The sequence below is a fragment of the Drosophila rhopaloa genome, unplaced genomic scaffold (genome assembly GCF_018152115.1).
Source record: "Drosophila rhopaloa isolate 14029-0021.01 unplaced genomic scaffold, ASM1815211v1 contig_150, whole genome shotgun sequence".
Taxonomy (NCBI): domain Eukaryota; kingdom Metazoa; phylum Arthropoda; class Insecta; order Diptera; family Drosophilidae; genus Drosophila; species Drosophila rhopaloa.
The window spans coordinates 1032165-1051321 of record NW_025335029.1 but is presented as its reverse complement, the minus strand read 5'-3'; the positions used below and the strand labels follow the sequence as shown (position 1 = coordinate 1051321).

The 19157-nt window shown below is 40.0% G+C and overlaps 5 protein-coding genes across 11 annotated transcripts; 1 reads left to right on the top strand and 4 right to left on the bottom strand.

Moving 5' to 3' along the window:
* Positions 1-1420: 1420 nt before the first annotated feature.
* LOC108048259 (cuticle protein 16.5) lies at positions 1421-2355 on the bottom strand. Its single transcript, XM_017128793.1, has 2 exons — positions 1829-2355; positions 1421-1780 (listed from the first exon to the last, which is right to left on the bottom strand). The coding sequence occupies exons 1-2, from the start codon at positions 2312-2314 to the stop codon at positions 1421-1423; spliced, it is 846 nt and encodes a 281-aa protein (XP_016984282.1). The 5' UTR covers positions 2315-2355.
* A 1213-nt stretch (positions 2356-3568) lies between these two features.
* Positions 3569-4316, top strand: LOC108048260 (cuticle protein 76). The gene has a single exon (XM_017128794.2). It carries the CDS (start codon positions 3633-3635, stop codon positions 4314-4316), a length of 684 nt encoding a protein of 227 aa, XP_016984283.1. The 5' UTR covers positions 3569-3632.
* A 1042-nt stretch (positions 4317-5358) lies between these two features.
* LOC108048255 (protein late bloomer) lies at positions 5359-7234 on the bottom strand. 5 transcript variants are annotated; one of them, XM_017128786.2, is made up of 6 exons: positions 7214-7234; positions 6904-7020; positions 6667-6846; positions 6456-6590; positions 6064-6240; positions 5359-6015 (listed from the first exon to the last, which is right to left on the bottom strand). In XM_017128786.2, exons 2-6 carry the CDS (start codon positions 7003-7005, stop codon positions 5896-5898), a joined length of 714 nt encoding a protein of 237 aa, XP_016984275.1. In that variant the 5' UTR covers positions 7006-7020; positions 7214-7234; the 3' UTR covers positions 5359-5895. The 5 variants fall into 5 exon arrangements, with proteins under 5 accessions (XP_016984275.1, XP_016984276.1, XP_016984277.1 ...); XM_017128787.2 differs by lacking the exon at positions 7214-7234 and having other exon boundaries at positions 6456-6527; positions 6582-6590; positions 6904-7062; XM_017128788.2 differs by lacking the exon at positions 7214-7234 and having other exon boundaries at positions 6456-6527; positions 6588-6590; positions 6904-7062.
* Positions 7113-9133, bottom strand: LOC108048254. Of its 2 annotated transcripts, XM_017128783.2 has the most exons (8): positions 9024-9133; positions 8620-8745; positions 8467-8569; positions 8237-8380; positions 8000-8179; positions 7764-7931; positions 7376-7555; positions 7113-7325 (listed from the first exon to the last, which is right to left on the bottom strand). In XM_017128783.2, exons 4-8 carry the CDS (start codon positions 8333-8335, stop codon positions 7155-7157), a joined length of 798 nt encoding a protein of 265 aa, XP_016984272.1. In that variant the 5' UTR covers positions 8336-8380; positions 8467-8569; positions 8620-8745; positions 9024-9133; the 3' UTR covers positions 7113-7154. The 2 variants fall into 2 exon arrangements, with proteins under 2 accessions (XP_016984272.1, XP_016984273.1); XM_017128784.1 differs by lacking the exons at positions 7113-7325; positions 7376-7555; positions 7764-7931; positions 8000-8179 and adding an exon at positions 8804-8971 and having other exon boundaries at positions 8265-8380; positions 8467-8564; positions 9024-9111.
* A 220-nt stretch (positions 9134-9353) lies between these two features.
* On the bottom strand, positions 9354-10030 carry LOC108038833. Of its 2 annotated transcripts, none has more exons than XM_044456714.1 (4): positions 9906-10030; positions 9686-9853; positions 9502-9627; positions 9354-9433 (listed from the first exon to the last, which is right to left on the bottom strand). In XM_044456714.1, exons 1-4 carry the CDS (start codon positions 9966-9968, stop codon positions 9365-9367), a joined length of 426 nt encoding a protein of 141 aa, XP_044312649.1. In that variant the 5' UTR covers positions 9969-10030; the 3' UTR covers positions 9354-9364. The 2 variants fall into 2 exon arrangements, with proteins under 2 accessions (XP_044312649.1, XP_044312650.1); XM_044456715.1 differs by having other exon boundaries at positions 9390-9438.
* Positions 10031-19157: the final 9127 nt, after the last annotated feature.

Sequence of the window (19157 nt, the reverse complement as noted above, 5' to 3'; positions counted from 1 at the left end):
TTTATCAGCTCCATTGCATGTCTCATTAGTGTCATGTCTTTAAAAGGCCAAAGAAACTAAATTACTAATTTGTAAATCCTCTCACCTTAATTCGGTTTTATTCAATACGAATTTTAAAAGGCACATTAGGGTTTATTATGTAGGTAAACAAAAATTAATTCTTACACTTAATTTTAATAAAACTTTTGTAATATTTAAATAAAGATTTAGCAATGAAATTTGATGTATATGAAATTGATTTAATTCGGATCAATAGAAGAATAGCTTTAAAAGATTCGACAAATGAAAAGTAAGTATTGCAAAAATATATATATATATAAACTTTAAAGTAATATAACAACCCAATGTTCAGGTAACCGTGCAGAAAAAAAATTTTTCTATAAAAGTACTAATTTTAAAGAAATGATGTAGATTTTCCATTAAATGTTTTTGTTCCCATAAAATTTAAAATGTATTTTTGAAATCACGAAGACAATCTCAAGTTACATGTATGTTAAAAAAAAATCATGTCGATTTTTCTATTATTTTCTTATCAATTATCAGATCATTCTTAGGACTTGGTAATAATTATAAAATTAAAACCAAATATCATAAATCAAAAGAAATAACTACATATCGAAGCTACAATTTTTTTTAAATAATATTATATAGACGTCCGATCCTGTTCTTTCCAACTTATATACGTATTAAAATAAATAGAAGGCTTTAAAACTAGTTCAATTAGAAATTGCTTTGCTCTGATTCCTATTCTCCTTACCAAAGTGATTGCTTTGCAAGACTTTCTCACTTTGTGGTTGGTTTATTACCTCACTCTATATATCGTTTACCTTTCATTACGCATTTCGAGCGTTGTTCAAGCTGCACCGCTAAAATATCACTGTCAAAACACGCGTTTGATCTGTTGATCTCTCCCTCTTTGCCGCCTGTCAATGGATCCAATTGAACCCATTAAGCTCGGTCCCATTAATGTATCACATATCTGGGCAAATGTCAAGATTAAGCTTCGGGGCCCAGCGTGTAAGCCATTTATTCGGCGTTGCGGTTATGCGAGCAGAAATATCCGTTAATTAACTGACAATAATTATAACAAGTGCACAAGTGGGCCCAAAGGTTATGGATCGGGGAAAAGGTGTGCAAAAAAAATAATATAAAATTAAATCCAATTAAAGAGCCATAAAACACGACATGCCACGCCCCCGCAGCTTATCACAAAGCCGCTTACACCGCCCCCCTCCTCTACCCACAAAGTGAGACCCCATCGAAGGCCCCCTCAGCAATGATGTGGCAGAAACCAGTCTTGGCCATTGTTCCCCGGAAGGTCTAGTCTACTCAGCTCATGTTTAATTTGCAACAATCGATCTCCGTCTTTATTGACCACCAAACATTAACAATTGCTTAGCCCAAAAAGGCCAAGTCGCGCTTAGAAACCCCAGTGGGTTCCGAATCCATCGAAGCTCATGTGCGACACACTCTCGGCGGGCGAGTAGTGAACCGTCTGGGAGCTACCATAGCTGGACACGCCCAGAGCGGGGGCATTGTGGGTGTAGGTGGTGGCCGCGGGTCCGTGGTTCACATTGGTGGTGGCCAGTGGTGCGGCATAGGACACGGTCTTGGCCACAACGGGAGCGGGAGCGGCATAGACTGGAGCTGGAGCGGCATAGACTGGAGCTGGGGCGGAGAACACTGCCTTGGCCACAACGGGAGCAGGAGCGGAGTACACAGTCTTGGCCAGAACTGGAGCAGGAGCAGCATAAACCGGGGCGGGAGCAGAGTAGACAGTCTTGGCCAGAACAGGAGCAGGAGCGGAGTAGACAGTCTTGGCCAGAACAGGAGCAGGAGCGGAGTACACAGTCTTGGCCACAACAGGAGCAGCATAAACCTTAGCAGGAGCGGCATAGACTGGAGCATGAGCAGCATAGACCGGAGCTGGAGCGGAGTAGACGGTCTTGGCCAAAACGGGAGCTGGAGCAGCATACACGGTCTTCTCCACGACGGGAGCAGGAGCATGGACCAGGGTCTTGGCCACCAGAGGAGTGGCCTGAGTGTACAGCGGAGCAGCATAAGTGGTCTTGGCAATGGCCGGGGTGTAGACGTTGTTCTGGATCCTGGTATCGCTCTTCCTCACACTGGAGTACGGGGTGTCCACCGCCTTGGAGTAGCTGGATACAGTGCCGGCAAAGGAGCGCACCACATCGTGTTGGGTGGAGGCCACGGCATCCACCGACGGATTGGCAATGGCCACGTGGCTGGCCAAAAGACCGGCATTGGCATAGGCCACCAGGGCGCACAGGGGGATGAGGTAGCGGAAAGCCATTTTTGGAGTATGACTGGACGGTTTGGATCGCGGTAGTTGAAAGCTGGCTAGCTGGACTGCGACTGATGCTGATTTGGCCAAAATGTTGCGGCTTTTATACGCATCCGACGCGTGCCAGTTTCTGTTGGTTTTTCGGTGATCTGTTCGTGATTTTTTCGGTAATTGAACGGCCCACAATGCGATGGCAGTTCACCTGCGTAACCACTTGAAAGCCAATTTGCAGGCATAAATTAAACGCGGTAATTAGGTTTTGGTGTGGGGCCCACAAGCTTCAGGGCCCCCGTGTAAAATTAATAACAATTTGCCAAAAACAAAAAATAACGCAAATAGAAGAAGGAAAACAAGAGCAGAATTTGTGGCAGTAAGAAGCATCCCAAGTTGGCAACACAATTCAATTTGGAGCAGCGTCAACTTTGGTAATTTCAATAAATATTCATCATGCGCCCGTGAGCAACAAAGCAGGAAAATTCATTTTCAAAACTTGGTCGAAACAAAAGGAAAACAAAAGCTAAAAAAAACTGCAAACAAGACGAAGTGTTAGATGCCCTCGTCTTCCTAATTTAGTGCTAAAGTTCTGAATGACCCAAAAAAATATATATTTTTGTTTTAGTCAATACTCAACCTTAACTTCCAAGTTTTTTATAGATTTCTGATCTTTGTTGTTCGGCTAAACCAATTTCATAACCACCTTTGTGGGACCTACTTTCCGACTTTTGATCATTAATTTCAACTTCTTGAAGGGCAGAAAAACTTCTTGGCTCCCCCTCAGAGTAAAAACAAACAAAATCATAAACAACTGACTGCCACCACCCCGAAAAACCGCTGACACCCCTGCTGATAAAGTTGACAGCAACAAGGAACATCCCCTTATTGAGGGGCTGCCTCATATTTGCTGCTCGAGTAGAACTCAATTTAATGGAAAAATACGCCGGGAAAATAAAAGTTTTTTGTTCGCTGCCACTGGAAAATTTATGAGCTGCTGATAGTATTCAAAATAATTCACTTTCCTGATAACCAGGGTGTGGGGCACTTGAGCTGGCCTCCAATCGCTGAAAAGAGTCGGAGCAGCGAAAAGAGCGCAGTCATTTGTCGACCCATTGAACCAGTTTTTGGGGCTTAGGCCTAAGTCAATCTGTCATACGGACACACAATAATTTGCCAGTTGGCCGTGAAATTTGGCAAGACATTTGCGGGTTTTTTGGCTATAAAAACAGCCGGTTGGCAAGAGTTTAGCATCAGTAGCCACTGCAGCTCACTACAAACATCAGTATCAGCTTTCAGTTTTAATTTGTTATTAATTACAAATCCAATCCCAGTCATGGCTTTCAAGTACGTCCTGTTGTCCTTCTGCGCTTTGGTGGGCGTGGCCAGTGCTGGTTTCCTGGCTCCTGCCACCACCTATGCCGCTGCCTCCATTCCGGTGGTCACCAAGGTGGCTCAGCCCCATTACGATGCCGTCGGCACCACCCAGCAGAATGTGGTGCGCTCCTTCGGAGGCACTGTGTCCACCTACTCCAAGAATGTGGTCACCCCGTACTCGAGTGTCAGCAAGGTGGACTCCCGCACCACCAACAACGTGTACACCCCGAAGACCCTCTACTCGGCGCCTGCTCCCGTGATCACCAAGTCCTTCTACACCGCTGAACCAGCTCCCGTTCTGGCCAAGACCGTCTACTCCGCTCCTGCTCCCGTTCTGGCCAAGACTGTCTACTCCGCTCCAGCTCCCGTTCTGGCCAAGACCGTCTACTCCGCTCCAGCTCCAGTTTATGCCGCTCCTGCTCCCGTTTTGGCCAAGACTGTCTACTCCGCTCCTGTGGCAAAGGCCGTTTATGCTGCCCCTGCTCCAGTTTACGCTGCTCCTGCTCCCGTTTTGGCCAAGACTGTGTACTCCGCTCCTGCTCCAGTTTACTCCGCTGCTCCCGCCGCCTTCGTGAAGTACTCGCCCGCCGCTGTGGTCGCCCATGCCAGCTTCGATGGATTCGGCTCCCACTGGGGATACTAGGGTGTGATAAACCTTTTGTTGACACTTTGTTGATTTGTCCGTACGAAATAAAGACAGTCAGTTTGTAGCTGCGTATAACACGAACTTGCTTTTAAATTAATTATAATTACCTGTAATTATAAATGTGGGTGAAGGGGTAAATGATGTGCAGATAGGGACACAAGGGTCCAACCATGTCGTGTTTATTAAAATGTTCCTGTCTCTTTAAATGAAAAAAATGTCCCTTTGATGGATAAGATCCATATTTTTAGAACACATTTAATTATATATGAAATATATTGTATTCTGAATACTCTTTTTTAATGTTGTAAGATACCAGTCAATGCCTTCGTTTTTTTTTAAGTATTCTTAAGCCGAACAAAGTAGGAAATTATCATCTATGCTTGCAATAAATGTTATTACCTTTAAAGAAAAAGTACTCGTAAGCCGAGAAAGTAGGAAATTATCATCGAAGTAAATCTGATTACTTTTAAGGATCGTAATTCCCAATATTAAAAGTCTCTGTAAGGACAATTTAAAGCAACACTTTCACCCCTTTTGTTGCCTTCAGCATGCCATTTGTCTAGCGTTTAATGGGGCATATGTGTGCCAAGAAATTTTGTAACCACTCCAAATCCCTTGAAGCCCTGGACACTCACCTCGAAAACCCCTTTTTATTCTGCACTCTTTTTTTTATTTTTTTGGTTGGCAAGGGCGCAAATATTTAGTGCAAAACTTTTTGTTTGTCTTTGTCGGTGGAGGGTGCCACAAAAAATTGTTGGCCAAAGTTTAATGAGCCACATGACCCTTTGGCCCCCGACTCCATCTTTATATCATACCCCCTACGAAAACTTTGCAATGGGTATTTCAGCAGCTTGACCAAAGTGTGGTTGTTGCTGCCGTTATTGTTATGGCGGCTAAAAAGTTTTCCCAACACCCAAACACACGCATAAAAAAGGCATTAACGATGTGGGCCGGAGCAAACTATTTAGCCATAAAGTTGGTCGTTCCGCCGGACAATTTTGTATGCATATTTTATGGATTTTCAAATGCTGCAAAATTGTTTCTCACGACTAGAATTTAATGTTGACAACAATAAAATTTATGCGCGGGTAGAGGGACATAAAAAGAAGATAAACTCCGGAGGGTGCGGGGAGGTGGGTCTGGATTGTCCTTGAATATTTTCTGCTTAACTGCATTTGCATATTGTCCGGATTGGAGTCCTATTCCATGTCCGAATCCCCGGCTGTCCCGGCATTTGCAATACTTTTTCAATTGTCCGACATGCTATGTTGATTTCTTTATTGGCTCATCCATATGCATGCCATCGGACATCGGATTCTGGACATTGGATTTGCGACTCAAGTGTTTATCGTTATTGATTGCAGTCCGTGAAATATGACGAGGGCCAGCAGCATCCAATTTGTCTCGCACGCCAATGCCAATACCCATTCCCAGAGCGAAGTGAAATGCAAACCGATTCCGAATTTCAATCCCACATGGAAGTCTGCTGCTTAAGCCCTAGCCGGAGCTGGAAAGTAACACCAAAGTTGACTTACTTTCGTCTCTTTGGCATTACTTCCCAGTTCCGCCTATTGCTTTACTCATCACTGTCAACAGAATTTACTTCAGTGGGACTCAGCGACCACATAGTGCGACGGCGGATCTCTGTCCTTTTCAGGATAACTAGGTACACAGCCAACACTAGGACTAACCCGTACTGGAATGGCACTTAAACTTGGTCTGGTGATTTTGGGATGTAACTCACCTGAAGTAAGACGGAAACCACTTGGACAACCGGAAAAACTGGCTTTACTGAGCGGGTAGAGCAGCCAACTTGGTACTGGTCCTCCAGCTCTCCACTGCGATCCTTGAAGCATGATGGGGGTACCATCATATTAGCCAGCTTGTAGTCGTCGGGTCCTACCACGCCGCAGCACGTGGACTGGCAATAAATAAAATCAATTTAATATTATTTATTAATTTGTTACGAACTCAAAAGTATATATTATGGAAAATTAAAGAAAGAAACCTTCAGAATATTTCTTGCACTGGAGTTACAAATAGAAATGTTATGGTACAAAAGGTTAAAAAGCCTTTTACACTATTGTACTTCAACACTATTATTATAGATTTATCCTAATTAGACACAATTCTTACATGAACTTCGAAGAACTCCAGACTTTTGTGATTTGCCCACAATCGTAGCACATCGCTTATAGCTTGGTATTCCTGTGAAAACAAAATAGTCAACATCATTTGCAACCACGTGGCCAAGAAGAGAACCGTCACGTACTAAAAAATGGGAGCACAAATAAATGAAATAAATAAATAAAAAAAATAAATAAAACAAATATTAAATACCACTTACAATGCGAAGTCTCCTGGTTAACTTGAGAAATACCATGGGTATGCCCACGATCAGCAGTGGAATCTTCCCAACAGATACGCAAATCGCTATAATCATATAGGTTTTGAACAGACACCTCCAACAATCCATCTTCTTACTCAGCCTGAGAGAATACATATAAATATCCGCAAAGGTGAAAATCTGCTAGTTGGCGGTTTCCCTCAGTCTTTCTTCCTTAGATTATGTCTTTGTACTTACGAAATTGAGAACCCAGAAGAAGTAGATCACGTATCGGCAGATTCTCAGCCTCAACTTGCGGTTTCGCCTCCGAAGTATTGACGACGTCCGAAAATCCGTCATACTTATCCGAATTATCTAAAAAATATTTACTTCAGCCTTACAATAAGTCTACTTCGAATGGCATTGCATCCAAAGGTATAACTACTTAGAAAAAAAACACAATTTATTCGATTCACAAGTGTCAAAGCAAGGAATATTTTAAAATGTGTTTAAACATTTGGGACTGGCAATACCAATTCCATATTTCCATCTGCTAAAGAAGAACTACCTCTAGAATATCGCACACGAACTTGGGGGCTCAATGAACGCAGCGTGCGACGAGCTGTTTTGGTCCGTTTCAGGATAATCATGTATACAACCAAGGCCAGGACCAATCCTAACTGAAGAGAACTCCTTAGACGTTGTTAAGGACCTTCGAAGAGTAGCTTACCCTTACTAGCCCGGAGACATACTCGCTAAAAGGGATCTGGGGTGAATTGTAGGATCGGGTTGAGCAACCTGTGGTGTATAAGTCTGCGCTGCGGCCACTGCGTTCCTTGAAACAGGATTTCGGAAGTTCCAGCAGGGACACCGCGTAGTCGTCGGGCCCCAAAACGCCGCAGCACTCATACTGGAAATGAAAAAGATTATTAAATAAATATTCTCTTAAACAATACATATTCTAAGGACGTTTGATTTAAGAATTAGCTTGAATTGAAAAGACAAAATGCCAAAAACTTGAGGAATCTTAACAGGAAACAAAACAAACTTAATAATAAGTCATCCTATGAAATGTGACATGAGATCGTTTTCAATTCGTCTTTCTTTTAAAACTAAACTCTACTTTTCAGCAGTGTTTTATTGAGTCTCACTCTGACTTCAAAGAACTCCAGACCCTTGTGGTCCTTCCACATCTGTGAAACATCAACGATGATTGGATATCCTTGGGTGAAAACCACAGCCAACATGAACTCCATAACGGAGGCCAAAAAGAGAAAGGGCAAGTACTGAAACATTTTTGGAGAATTGTAGTAGAAAACTAGATTTCCCATAAATATATCCCTATATCACTCACAATGCGAATTCCCCGGGCAGTTTGTAATACCACCAAGGGCAGGGAAAATAAAAGGAGTGGCAAAATCAAAACCGAAGTGGCTATTCCGATGGCCATATATGAATTGTACAAGCACTTCCGGCATTCCAAGTTATCTAGCAGGTGGAAATAATATATATAAATGTTAGCAAAGGTGAAGCCCTGCGTGTTTATGGTTTTTAAATTAGTTTACTTCTCAACATCTGTGGAACTACTTACGAAAGAGATCGCCCACGAGACGAAGATCACCACGCGACAGGTCCTCAGTTTCCATTTGTGGGGTTCCCGATTCCGAAGTTCCGGGAGGTTGTTTTCCATATCAATGAACTTATCTCTAAACAATGATAAGTCATGATAGTGACACTGCGATCGCACGTGTTAGTTTTTTTAGTAAAAAAAATTATTATTTGGTGGTCATCAAATTAATTTTAAAATCTTGTAATACTTACTTAATTATAATAATAGTAACTTAGTTGGCAAGATCTTCGTCCCTGGATAACTCATGGAGCCGGATACAGTACAATATAATCGAGGCCATACATAAAAACTGTTCTGAATAAAAGAAGAATTTTGACATTGGTAATTTCGAGGTCTGTACATACCGAAATAAACCAGCCTACAATGAACCAGGCGTGAGCTGCCGTCTTATCTGGGTTTGTTTCAGTAGATAAACACACAAATAGGATGATTAGCTTTCCCGATACGTCAGCTATAAAAAAATAGAGCACCTGAAAATGCAAACAAATACTTAGCGTACTGATTCATATTAAGCCAAATAGGACGCACCACGTAGAGAATCCGTAAACTATTTCGGATGGTCGCATATGTTAAGGGAATTAGTGCAAACAATATGACTAAGGACATGAAGAGGCTTATAATTAGAATAACATGATGGTAACCCATCACTACATCCCAGACATTGATGTCTTTTGCTATTTGGGCAGCATTAAACCCCTGCGGAGTGGGTTTCAAATTGGCAAACAAAAAGACAATGCATTTAACTTACTGCAGTTAATGGTATTAAAATTAAAAGTCCGATTTTGAGTCCAAGCGTGGGGCAAAAGCACATTCTACTAAAGAATTTAACAAATTCAAATTTGGGAATTTTTATCAGTTTCGACGGAACTGACACTATTCTCATGTAGGGAATTAAAAAAACATTTTAATTATTGTTAAATTTCCAATAGGTATAAAGTACCTGGGCAAAAACTTTAAAATTTAGAGCGTGCACTTATAAAATATCATTAAATCATATGTACTTATAATAACATTTATTCGTACCTTAATGATTAGTTGATGAATGGCATTGTAGAATACAAAAAAATTTAATCTCTACAAAATCTAAACTTAATCGACTGCTCTTGTGAACTCCTTTAGCCGCAACCAGAAACAAAGATTTGATATCATGCAGAAAATCTGTTCTGAACAAAAACACTGATTAGTAAAATAAATAATAAAATTGGAATATGATGACTTCTGCTTACCGTAAATATCCAACATAAAATAAACCAGAAGTGAGCGGCGGTCTTTTCAATGTCATCTTCAGTGGATATAGACACGATTAAAATGATACCCTTTGCTATGCACTTTACTATTAAGGAAATAAGAGTCTAAAAATTCCACCAAATAGTTAAGTGAGTGATTATGAATATACTTAAGCATACGTACCGCGTTTAGAATCAATATATGATGGCGAATCGCCGCATAAATTGCGGCCAAAAGGACAACTAGTATGAAAACGCACAAGGATAGACTTATAATAAGAATGACATGATGGTGACCCGTTAGTTTATCTAGCAAAGTAACGTCCTTTGCTACTTGTGCGGCATTCAATCCCTGCGGAGTAGTTTTAAAGAATTTTTAGAAATAAAAAAAGTGTATAACTTACTGCAACAATAGGTATTATTATCAAAAGCAATACTTTAAGCCCGAGCGTAGAGCAAAAGCACATCTTCCTTCAGAGCTAGCACAGTACAAGTTTTAAATTATTTCAAAGTTGAAATAACTGACAATGTTTTCATGTGACACAACTGAAAAAAATACTTTTGTTGTTTACGGGCATTTAATAATAATTTAACAGGTAGGGTGTATGGGTATGAAATCACTTATAATGGTGTCAAAAGCTTTACAGTTAATCAAATAAATTAATATTTTAAACAAATCCGTTGGACTTTTGACTTAAATATTTTATTTTAAAATATTATTCTAGTCACCTTTTTTCCTGTACAGCTTCAAAAACCTCTTTAAAATTTCCCCTTTCTATGTGTACAGCTAAAAATAAAAACTCTTCAAGAGATCTCTGGAATTTGCATAGATTTATTCAGCATCACAGCTTTTGACCGCGGTTGGCAATAGGAAGCGGCTTGAAGGAGGGAAAACTAGAACTAAACCCACACACGTCCTTGCATAGGGAGATGCTGAGGAATTTTTTAATCAAACAGTTGCCATTAATTACTGCAAAATTCTGCAGCCACATAACAGACATTTTTTCGACAGCCAGCCGCTAGAATGAATGAAAAGAAAACAGGATGCGGCGGTGGAAAGCGCTGCCAAGTCCTTTTCCGTGTGGGTGTTTGTATCTGTGAGATAGTATCTGCAAGTTGGCTTGCAGGCTGGGGATGTGGAGATGAGGCAGGCGAGTGAAGAATGCCAAGGGAACCAACCGCAGACTCGCCACCAAAAGAAGCAGCAACTAAAAATCAAATTAGGTGCAAACGAGCGCCCGTCAGCGGCAGGCGTTCATTTACTTTGCAAAAAAAAGGGGGCGTGTCGCGGTTACGATTTCGTAATGAATAATTTATAATGCACCCCGCCGATGGTTTTCATTTTTGTGAGCTCTTAGTTGAGATTAAAATTTTGTGGTTCTCCAACCCGGCCGAATTAAAGTTCATGCTTCACAGGATTCGCCGGCTGATAAATGTGCGTGGGTTGGTGTCAAGTGCACGCTCGTGAATTCAATTTGATACACAAACTGATTTATCGACTCTCAGCAGTGGCAGCAGCAGCATATCTGTTACACTTTAAAAAAAAACAGCAAAGCTATAGATTGGAAACTACGCCGTTCAACGTTTATTAGACGCTTTTAGAGTAAATTTTTAAACGACATGAAAATATTCTGCAATTAAAAAATGATATCTGAAACCTTAGAAGATAAAAAAAGTTAGTAAAAATACTTCTTACAAAAATTAAATAGTAAATGAAAATAAAACAATGTGTTTTTTAGAGAAACTTTGACATTGACTTCCAAAATTGAATGGAACTATTTTTCTGAGTGTCGCCTCAACTCTACAGGCACACGCCATTCATAAGTCAGATGTCGTCAGTGGAAGCAGAGTCGAAAGTCGCAGACGATAAAAAATTACATACACTTGTAACTGGTGTCCTCGGGCCGGAGTCCTTGCCGTTTCCACTACTCCCGAGTTATGTCCTGGTCTCGACTTTGCCTGTGCTGCAGCCTCTAACAAGGTTAATTTGTTGCGATCGCAGTTCTCTGTCATTTATCTTCGCTGTCAGCGGCAACTCCTCGCACAGAACGCAGCTCCTGGCATCGTTCTAATTTGAATTTAACAAGCTCACTGGAGGCAGGGATGCGGGCATGAGGGGCATGTGAGAGTGGGTGGGCCCATCAGACCATCAGTCTATCAGGGAGCATTGAAAATTAAAAATTTATTGCCGGGCGTGGTGTCAATCATCGAAGGCATCACTCTCAGTTCAGTTCAGAAAGTAATAAAGTAACGAAGATAGAAGCGCGAGTCGAAAACAAATCACTGAAGATGTCTTCGCCCTTATGATACTCTTAATTGCAAAATAGAATTTTTATATTTAATTTAATAATAGTAAGTTATTATTTTGCTAACTTAACTAAACAACTTCATAATTTATCTTCTTTTAATATTATCTTTTCTAGGACGACAAGTTCCCTTTAAAAATACGTATAACCCAAGTCGGAATAAAAAATCTCGCTGGGCATCCTGCCACACATACTACATCATCACCAATTTGTGTTTGTGATCTCTCTAGAGCACCCTCATCCATCCTGTTTCCTTTTCATCCTCTCCTGTCCCCACATATCTACTTCCAGGACTCCACACTATCCATTGAACGTTTCAATTTCACTTGTTGGCTTCGATTGTCGCCTGTAGTCCGAAGTATGGGTAACAATTGAAAGCGACACTTTTATGGTTTTCAGATTTGTGTGATGTTTCCTCTTTCACCCAATTTTACCACACTCTATTCGGATTTTTTTTGTGGTCGACGCTAACACTTTTTTCCTGACTCTGTTACGTGCTTTATTACATTCGAGCTGTCTTCTACAGCGAGTATTCTAATTGAGAAATTCTTTGGAAAATTACGATGAGAAACAAAATGCCTTAAAATGTTGTGCACACTCACTTCCAAAGCATTGCACAATAGTTTCTATAATTTTATTTTTAACCCAGCCAAGGTCTCAAGCTCTTATTTCTGGAAATAAAATTTTGTTGCATACTTTGCGGCGTCAAATGGCAGCCACAAAAATGAATGAAATCGTAAAATTCTGACCGCCCTGGACCGCATCCACACCCAGAGAGCTAATAACGTTCACTCGAAAACCGGAAACGCCGCAGACCAATGCCGCCCAAAAGCTGACCCGCCTTTTAAACCTCTGTTGACCCCTTGCCCCAACAGATTTTGCTTACTTTTTATGCAGAGAAAAAAAATGAATAGCTCAAATTTATATAACATTTTTATACCCTTGCAGAGGGTATTATAATTTCAGTCAAAAGTTTGCAACGCAGTGAAGGAGACATTTCCGACCCTATAAAGTATATATATTCTTGATCAGCATCACCAGGAGAGTCGATCTAGCCATGTCCGTCTGTCCGTCTGTCCGTCCGTCTGTCCGTCCGTCTGTCCGTCTGTCCGTCTGTCCGTCTGTCCGTCCGTTTCTACGCAAACTAGTCCCTCAGTTTTAAAGCTATCTGCTTGAAACTTTCCCAAAAGTTGTCTTTCTATTGCAGGTAGTATATAAGTCGGAACGAGCCGGATCGGGCGACTATATCATATAGCTCCCATATAACTGAACGATCGGAAAAGCCATAACTTTGGTGTTTTTAAAGATAAGAAGTTGGGATTTTCTATGGGTTTTATTTTTGGCCAATCAATCCGACATACCAAATTTCATAAGGATCGGCCGACTATATCTTATAGCTGCCATATAACTGATTGATCGGAAGTGCCATAACTTTGGTGTTTGTAAAGTTAAGAAGTTGGGATTTTCTATGGGTTTTATTTTTGGCCAATCAATCCGACATACCAAATTTCATAAGGATCGGCCGACTATATCTTATAGCTGCCATATAACTGAACGATTGGAAATGCCATAACTTTGGTGTTTTTAAAGTTAGGAAGTTGGGATTTTTTATGAGTATTAAGAATGCATCATATGAATAATTTTGGAGAATATAATAACAGAGTATTCTGCAAGGGTATATCAACTTCGGCTCCGCCCGAAGTTAGCTTTCCTTTCTTGTTTTATATCCATTTTAGATAACAGCACAATAGTTTCGGAACCAAATTGAAAATAAATATAACAATTAAAACAAAATTGTAGCTTAGAAAATTTATAAAAACTATTCAAAAATTTTAATTTTTAAAATATTACAATATTTGTACCGTGGTACAATTTAAATGGCATTTAATTTAGGAATCGCCAGCTTTGTACTTTATTATATTTTCGTCTCCGGTGAGGCAGAAATTCAGTAAAATAAAAAATTGCTGGAATATTTATTTTTGTAGCTCTAATAAATAGTGAGATAAAATCTGCTAAATATACAAATAAACTTGGGTTTCTTTTAAAGATGATTGTGTGTTTGAGCACTTATAAAAATGTATACATTTTTTTACAGCTATGTAATGTTTACAATACACTCAACAAAAATAAACGGCGTGCTATATTCCATCTTATTGTTTTTATACCCTTGCAGAGGGTATTATAATTTCAGTCAAAAGTTTGCAACGCAGTGAAGGAGACATTTCCGACCCTATAAAGTATATATATTCTTGATCAGCATCACCAGGAGAGTCGATCAAGCCATGTCCGTCTGTCCGTCCGTCTGTCCGTCCGTCTGTCCGTCTGTCCGTCTGTCCGTCTGTCCGTCCGTCCGTTTCTACGCAAACTAGTCCCTCAGTTTTAAAGCTATCTGCTTGAAACTTTCCCAAAAGTTGTCTTTCTATTGCAGGTAGTATATAAGTCGGAACGAGCCGGATCGGGCTACTATATCATATAGCTGCCATATAACTGAACGATCGGAAATGCCATAACTTTGGTGTTTTTCAAGTTAGCAAGTTAGGAAGTTCTATGGGTTTTAGTTTTGGCTAATCAGTCTGACTTACCAAATTTCATAAGGATCGGACGACTATATCCTATCGCTGCCATATAACTGATTGATCGGAAATGCCATAACTTTGGTGTTTGTAAAGTTAGGAAGTTGGGATTATCTATGGGTTTTATTTTTGGCCAATCAATCCGACCTGCCAAATTTCATAAGGATCGGCCGACTATATCCTATAGCTGCCATATAACTGAACGATTGGAAATGACATAACTTTGGTGTTTTTAAAGTTAGGAAGTTGGGATTTTTTATGAGTATTAAGAATGCATCATATAAATAATTTTGGAGAATATAATTTACAGAATATTCTGCAAGGGTATATCAACTTCGGCTCCGCCCGAAGTTAGCTTTCCTTTCTTGTTCATTTTGGTTTCGTTTTCGCTAAAAAAGTATTAATTCATTGTTTTTGGATTATTTGGCGTTACTCAAATATATCCTAATATGATCAGTTTCGTCTTATTAGGACTACAAATTTAGGGAATTTTGTTAGTTGTTATTTAAATTTCAGATTGTTTCAACACTGTTTCGATTAAATTTTATCTATTTACATTTGACAACAGTGGCCAATATTATAAAAATAACTATTTATAATAGAAGCAAATTGAAAACTTTTAGAACTTTTACTTTTAGAACAAGTTTTTTCTTGTGTATCTCAATCTAAGCTTTCATAAGAGTGTGTATTCAGGGTATGTGTGCATTGGCATTTAGATGCCCAAAAAAATTTTGGAAAGAGCTCGCAGCCAGAACGTCTAACATAACCTCAATTTGTATGCGTTCTTTCTTCCATTTGGATTGTTTGTTTGCCTTTGTCTCTGGGACTGTCTAGTGCCGTCTCTTTCGGCTGGGAATTGCAATTGCATTGCCTCCTCTTTCCATCCTCCCTTCCTTTCCCCACATCACATAGACTGTCCTTATCCCGCATCCGCGCTGTGTAAATATTTGATTTTTGCATTAAAGTCAATTTGCTTTCATGATTCCGTAATTCATTGTTTACTCACGCCAACTTCTATTACGCCTTCTGCCGCCCGCTTTGATTGTTTATTTTTATATACCCCGGACCCCGCAGGCACTGGGTTTCGGAAGACCCCCACTTCCGAAGTCACGGAATCCCGCATTTCCGCTGCACTTCCACTTCCACTTCCATATCCACTTCCATATAATATCCACAGACACCGACACCAGACCGGGCTCGGCGATATCCGCATCATCTTTGTTTGTTGCTCGCAGCAAGGTTTTCCCCCGCCTTTTGTCTGCCTTCGCCCCTTTTCCGCCCGGAAAATCCCCAGCCACAATCCGGAATCTCCACCAAACTCATACCGCCTGTTTTAATATGCGCACTCAACGTTAGAAATTAAATCTGGCTCTCAAATGTTATTTGCGCTTTTCGTTTATTTATTTATTTATTATTTGCTTACGCGGCTGCCAGTTCTGTTAGCCGGCTGCCTCTTTTGGTCCTTGGTCCTTCGTCCTGGCCCAGTTTTCATTAGGTAATGCATAATAAGCTCGAGAACTTGCGCCAGTGAATTTAATTTATATTATTTTCTCTGGGTGCAGATTTTTCGGGGCTGGTCCCGGGCAAAAGCAATTATAAAACTGAATATGAATGGCAATGTTGGGATTTTGGTTTCAATTGTTTGGACCTTAGATAGTGGGATTAGGTTTGGAATGAGGCGGAAAGAATGTCCGTTGCAGATTTAAAAACGGTATGAGAATGGGGAGTCTTTCCTGGGTCGTTTTAAAATATTTAATAATTTTTCTTAGCTATTGTATTAAGAAATAAATTAGAAATTAAAAAAAAGTATTAACAATTAAATCAATGAGATAAATGTAGGTTAAAAATGTTTATATTATTTAAAACTTTAAAAATTTTTAAAATATACAAAATAAGAAATAGAAAAAACAAATTATTTTATAATAAATTGAATGCAACTAATGTGATAAAAATTAAAACGAAAATTCTTAATATTATATTTTACCTTTTATATAATTTTAACAGTAAAGTAGATAATAGCTATAATTTCAAGAAGCCAAAATCCCGAACAGAAATAATAAACTACAACAGGTTGCAAGTTTATATCCTGAGACTATTATTATACCCGTTACTCGTAGAGTAAAAGGGTATATTGTATTCGTGCAAAAGTATGTAACAGCTAGAAGGAAGCGTTTCCGACCCTATAAAGTATATATATTCATGATCAGGGTCACTAGCCGAGTCGATATAGCCATGTCCGTCTGTCCGTCTGTCCGTCTGTCTGTCCGTCTGTCTGTCTGTCTGTCCGTATGAACGCTGAGATCTCGGAAACTATAAAAGCTAGAAGATTGGCATTTTGCATGCAGATTCTAGGAGTTCCTACGCAGCGCAAGTTTGTTTCAAAAAGGTACCACGCCCCCTTTAACGCCCACAATCGTTTATATACGATTTTAAAAATTTAAATATTTCGGAAAAGTAAAAATGCAGTTTTATTGTGTTTATCAATACCTATCGAAATGTAGAAGAAATTTTTCAAATCGGACCATTCGTTAAAAAGTTATGCGTGATCAAAGTTTCTATCTCCATCTCCCTCGCACTCCCTTTAGCTGAGTAACGGGTATCTGATAGTCGGGGCACCCGACTATAGCGTTCTCTCTTGTTTTCATCTTATGACCCACTTACCATCAACGATTTTATGTTTACGCTGCTCCACTCTCGGATTCGCCATGAACCACAATGCGAGTCCTGCGGAGTCAAATCAATACGTCGCACCATCAATATCCTTCAGCTATCCTGCGGCATCCTTCGCCAGCCATCAGCCATCGATTCCCATTATTATAAGAGGCGCGTCGCTTGCAATTTTAACGAGCTTACGCATTTTATCGCCAGAAGCTGGTGGAGCAGCAAATAAACCCGGAGATCCTGTCATCGCGTCATCATCAAGCGGACGATGTGGCTGCAGTAAAAAAGAATCTAATTTAGTGCGCGGTTTGCATACAAATTCCATGCCAATACCGCAGCGAATCCTGCGTGACAATGAGGCTATATGTGTGAGTATATGGGGGTGTTAATTCGCAATTGGTGTCACGATATACATTGATTCACAATTTGGCTTATGCATTTTTCATTAATTGTCTTGTCTTGTCCCATCTTGTCGCTGTAAATTGCCAGGAATCTCTGTCGCCGCCAAGCAATTTAATCAAAAATTCTAATTCGTATCCTAAAGTTGGGCACAAGTTTTTAATGACTTTTCCAACTCCGACCCGAAGTTTTAGACGCGCAACAACTGCAATTACTGCAATCGATGCCCGGGTTACGGGTTCTCCCGCTTCCAAGTTTTCAGGTGTTGCACCACAGGACTTTCCAGGACTAAGACACAACAGCAAACAAAACAACGTTGAGCGCAAACCGCTAATCGCGTTACACAAAACTTCGCCTCCAAAGGCAATCGAGTGCGAAATTCCACATACGCCCCGTGTGACGTGGCGATAGCGAAGGCATTCAAGTCATTTCCGCTTAAGCAATCAGTTCGAGGCAGCAGTCCTCATCCCCTCCACTCCGATCCTCGCCTGGGCCACCACTTGACATGACAGCCGCGTGCTGTTGTCGCTCCGCATTTGAATGCCTGAAAACGCCGCAAAACGCTGCTCGGCAAACCGACATAAATACAAACAAACATGGCTGCCTGGCGGCCACTTCCTCCTTCCTTCTGGCCATAAATTGCCAGGGCTAAAACAGTGCATTTTGAACTAGGAAAAACTTAGGTATAGCCGAGAGAACTATTTTTATATTCGGTAAAATTTTATGGAATAAATTAGATTGCTATCATTTTAATTATGTGTGAACAAAAATTAAAAGCTTTTATGAAACACCTAAAATTTGATATTATATATGCTGACAAAACTATTTATAAGAAATGCAAGATATTTTATAATATGTACAGTTTAATATTTATCACAACAACTTATTGTGACATGTTTAATTTATTACCAATTTATCTTTTTTTATTTACTTAAATGATTATAATTTATGTAAAGGCATCAGCAAACGTCAGTATGTCTTAAAATATTATCATTGTTATGCCGTATTCGAACTTTACTTTAAGACAGCAAATAAATCGTTCCTACCCAAAGCATATATCTATACTATTGATATTTACAGGTAGTTTTTGGATCGTAGACCGGAAACAGGAAACCGGAAATTTAAAGCCCCGCCGAGCAAATCAAACGATTGGCCAATGCCGCCCGTCGTTTACTTTGTTATTTGATGTTGCTATGCAGCTGATACTTTTTGTTGCTCCTGCCAGACACTGCGGACAGTTTGAGTTGCATTGTGCAAAAGTTTAATTACAATTTGTACTTTTTTTTTGCGTGCAATTTCTGCAAAAAGCGAAGAAAACTTTTTATTGATATTGCTCGCGAGTGCACAATTCCCCGCCGACCTCCGGCTCAATGTCAAGTGTCATGTTATCCCGGACTTATTCATGTCTGCCATCACATCACAAAGGGAGGAAAACTCAACCGGAACAGGGCAGAAATTACTTGCAAATTGATTACTGACACTGCCTGCCCCGACTTTGAGCTGATTTTACTGCTTAATAGTCGATGTCACATTATCCAGCTCTGGACCGAGTTGATAACATACTCGTAATGCCAAAACGACAAAAGGAGAAGGACAGTTTCAGCCTTTTAACGAGAGGAGATGGATCAAATAGCTAATAATTTATTGGAGGATTAACAAGAGCAGCATTATATGAATTTATACAAAGTTAAGTTAAATCAATTTAATTTAAATTATT

What these genes read in the sequence shown, in the direction of transcription:
- LOC108048259 (XM_017128793.1), bottom strand. Translation starts at nt 2,314, where the DNA reads ATGGCTTTCCGCTACCTCATCCCCCTGTGCGCCCTGGTGGCCTATGCC. An exon ending in TGTACTCCGCTCCTGCTCCT is followed by an intron (nt 1,781 to 1,828) that starts GTTCTGGCCAAG and finishes GTTCTGGCCAAG; the next exon opens with ACTGTCTACTCTGCTCCCGC.
- LOC108048260 (XM_017128794.2), top strand. Translation starts at nt 3,633, where the DNA reads ATGGCTTTCAAGTACGTCCTGTTGTCCTTCTGCGCTTTGGTGGGCGTG.
- LOC108048255 (XM_017128786.2), bottom strand. Translation starts at nt 7,005, where the DNA reads ATGACGGATTTTCGGACGTCGTCAATACTTCGGAGGCGAAACCGCAAG. An exon ending in TCTTCTGGGTTCTCAATTTC is followed by an intron (nt 6,847 to 6,903) that starts GTAAGTACAAAG and finishes GCCAACTAGCAG; the next exon opens with ATTTTCACCTTTGCGGATAT. An exon ending in TGGAGTTCTTCGAAGTTCAT is followed by an intron (nt 6,241 to 6,455) that starts GTAAGAATTGTG and finishes ATTTATTGCCAG; the next exon opens with TCCACGTGCTGCGGCGTGGT.
- LOC108048254 (XM_017128783.2), bottom strand. Translation starts at nt 8,335, where the DNA reads ATGGAAAACAACCTCCCGGAACTTCGGAATCGGGAACCCCACAAATGG. An exon ending in TCTCGTGGGCGATCTCTTTC is followed by an intron (nt 8,180 to 8,236) that starts GTAAGTAGTTCC and finishes ATAAACACGCAG; the next exon opens with GGCTTCACCTTTGCTAACAT. An exon ending in ATGTCTCCGGGCTAGTAAGG is followed by an intron (nt 7,326 to 7,375) that starts GTAAGCTACTCT and finishes AGTTCTCTTCAG; the next exon opens with TTAGGATTGGTCCTGGCCTT.
- LOC108038833 (XM_044456714.1), bottom strand. Translation starts at nt 9,968, where the DNA reads ATGTGCTTTTGCTCTACGCTCGGGCTTAAAGTATTGCTTTTGATAATA. An exon ending in TAATAATACCTATTGTTGCA is followed by an intron (nt 9,854 to 9,905) that starts GTAAGTTATACA and finishes ACTACTCCGCAG; the next exon opens with GGATTGAATGCCGCACAAGT. An exon ending in TTTTATGTTGGATATTTACG is followed by an intron (nt 9,434 to 9,501) that starts GTAAGCAGAAGT and finishes TGTTCAGAACAG; the next exon opens with ATTTTCTGCATGATATCAAA.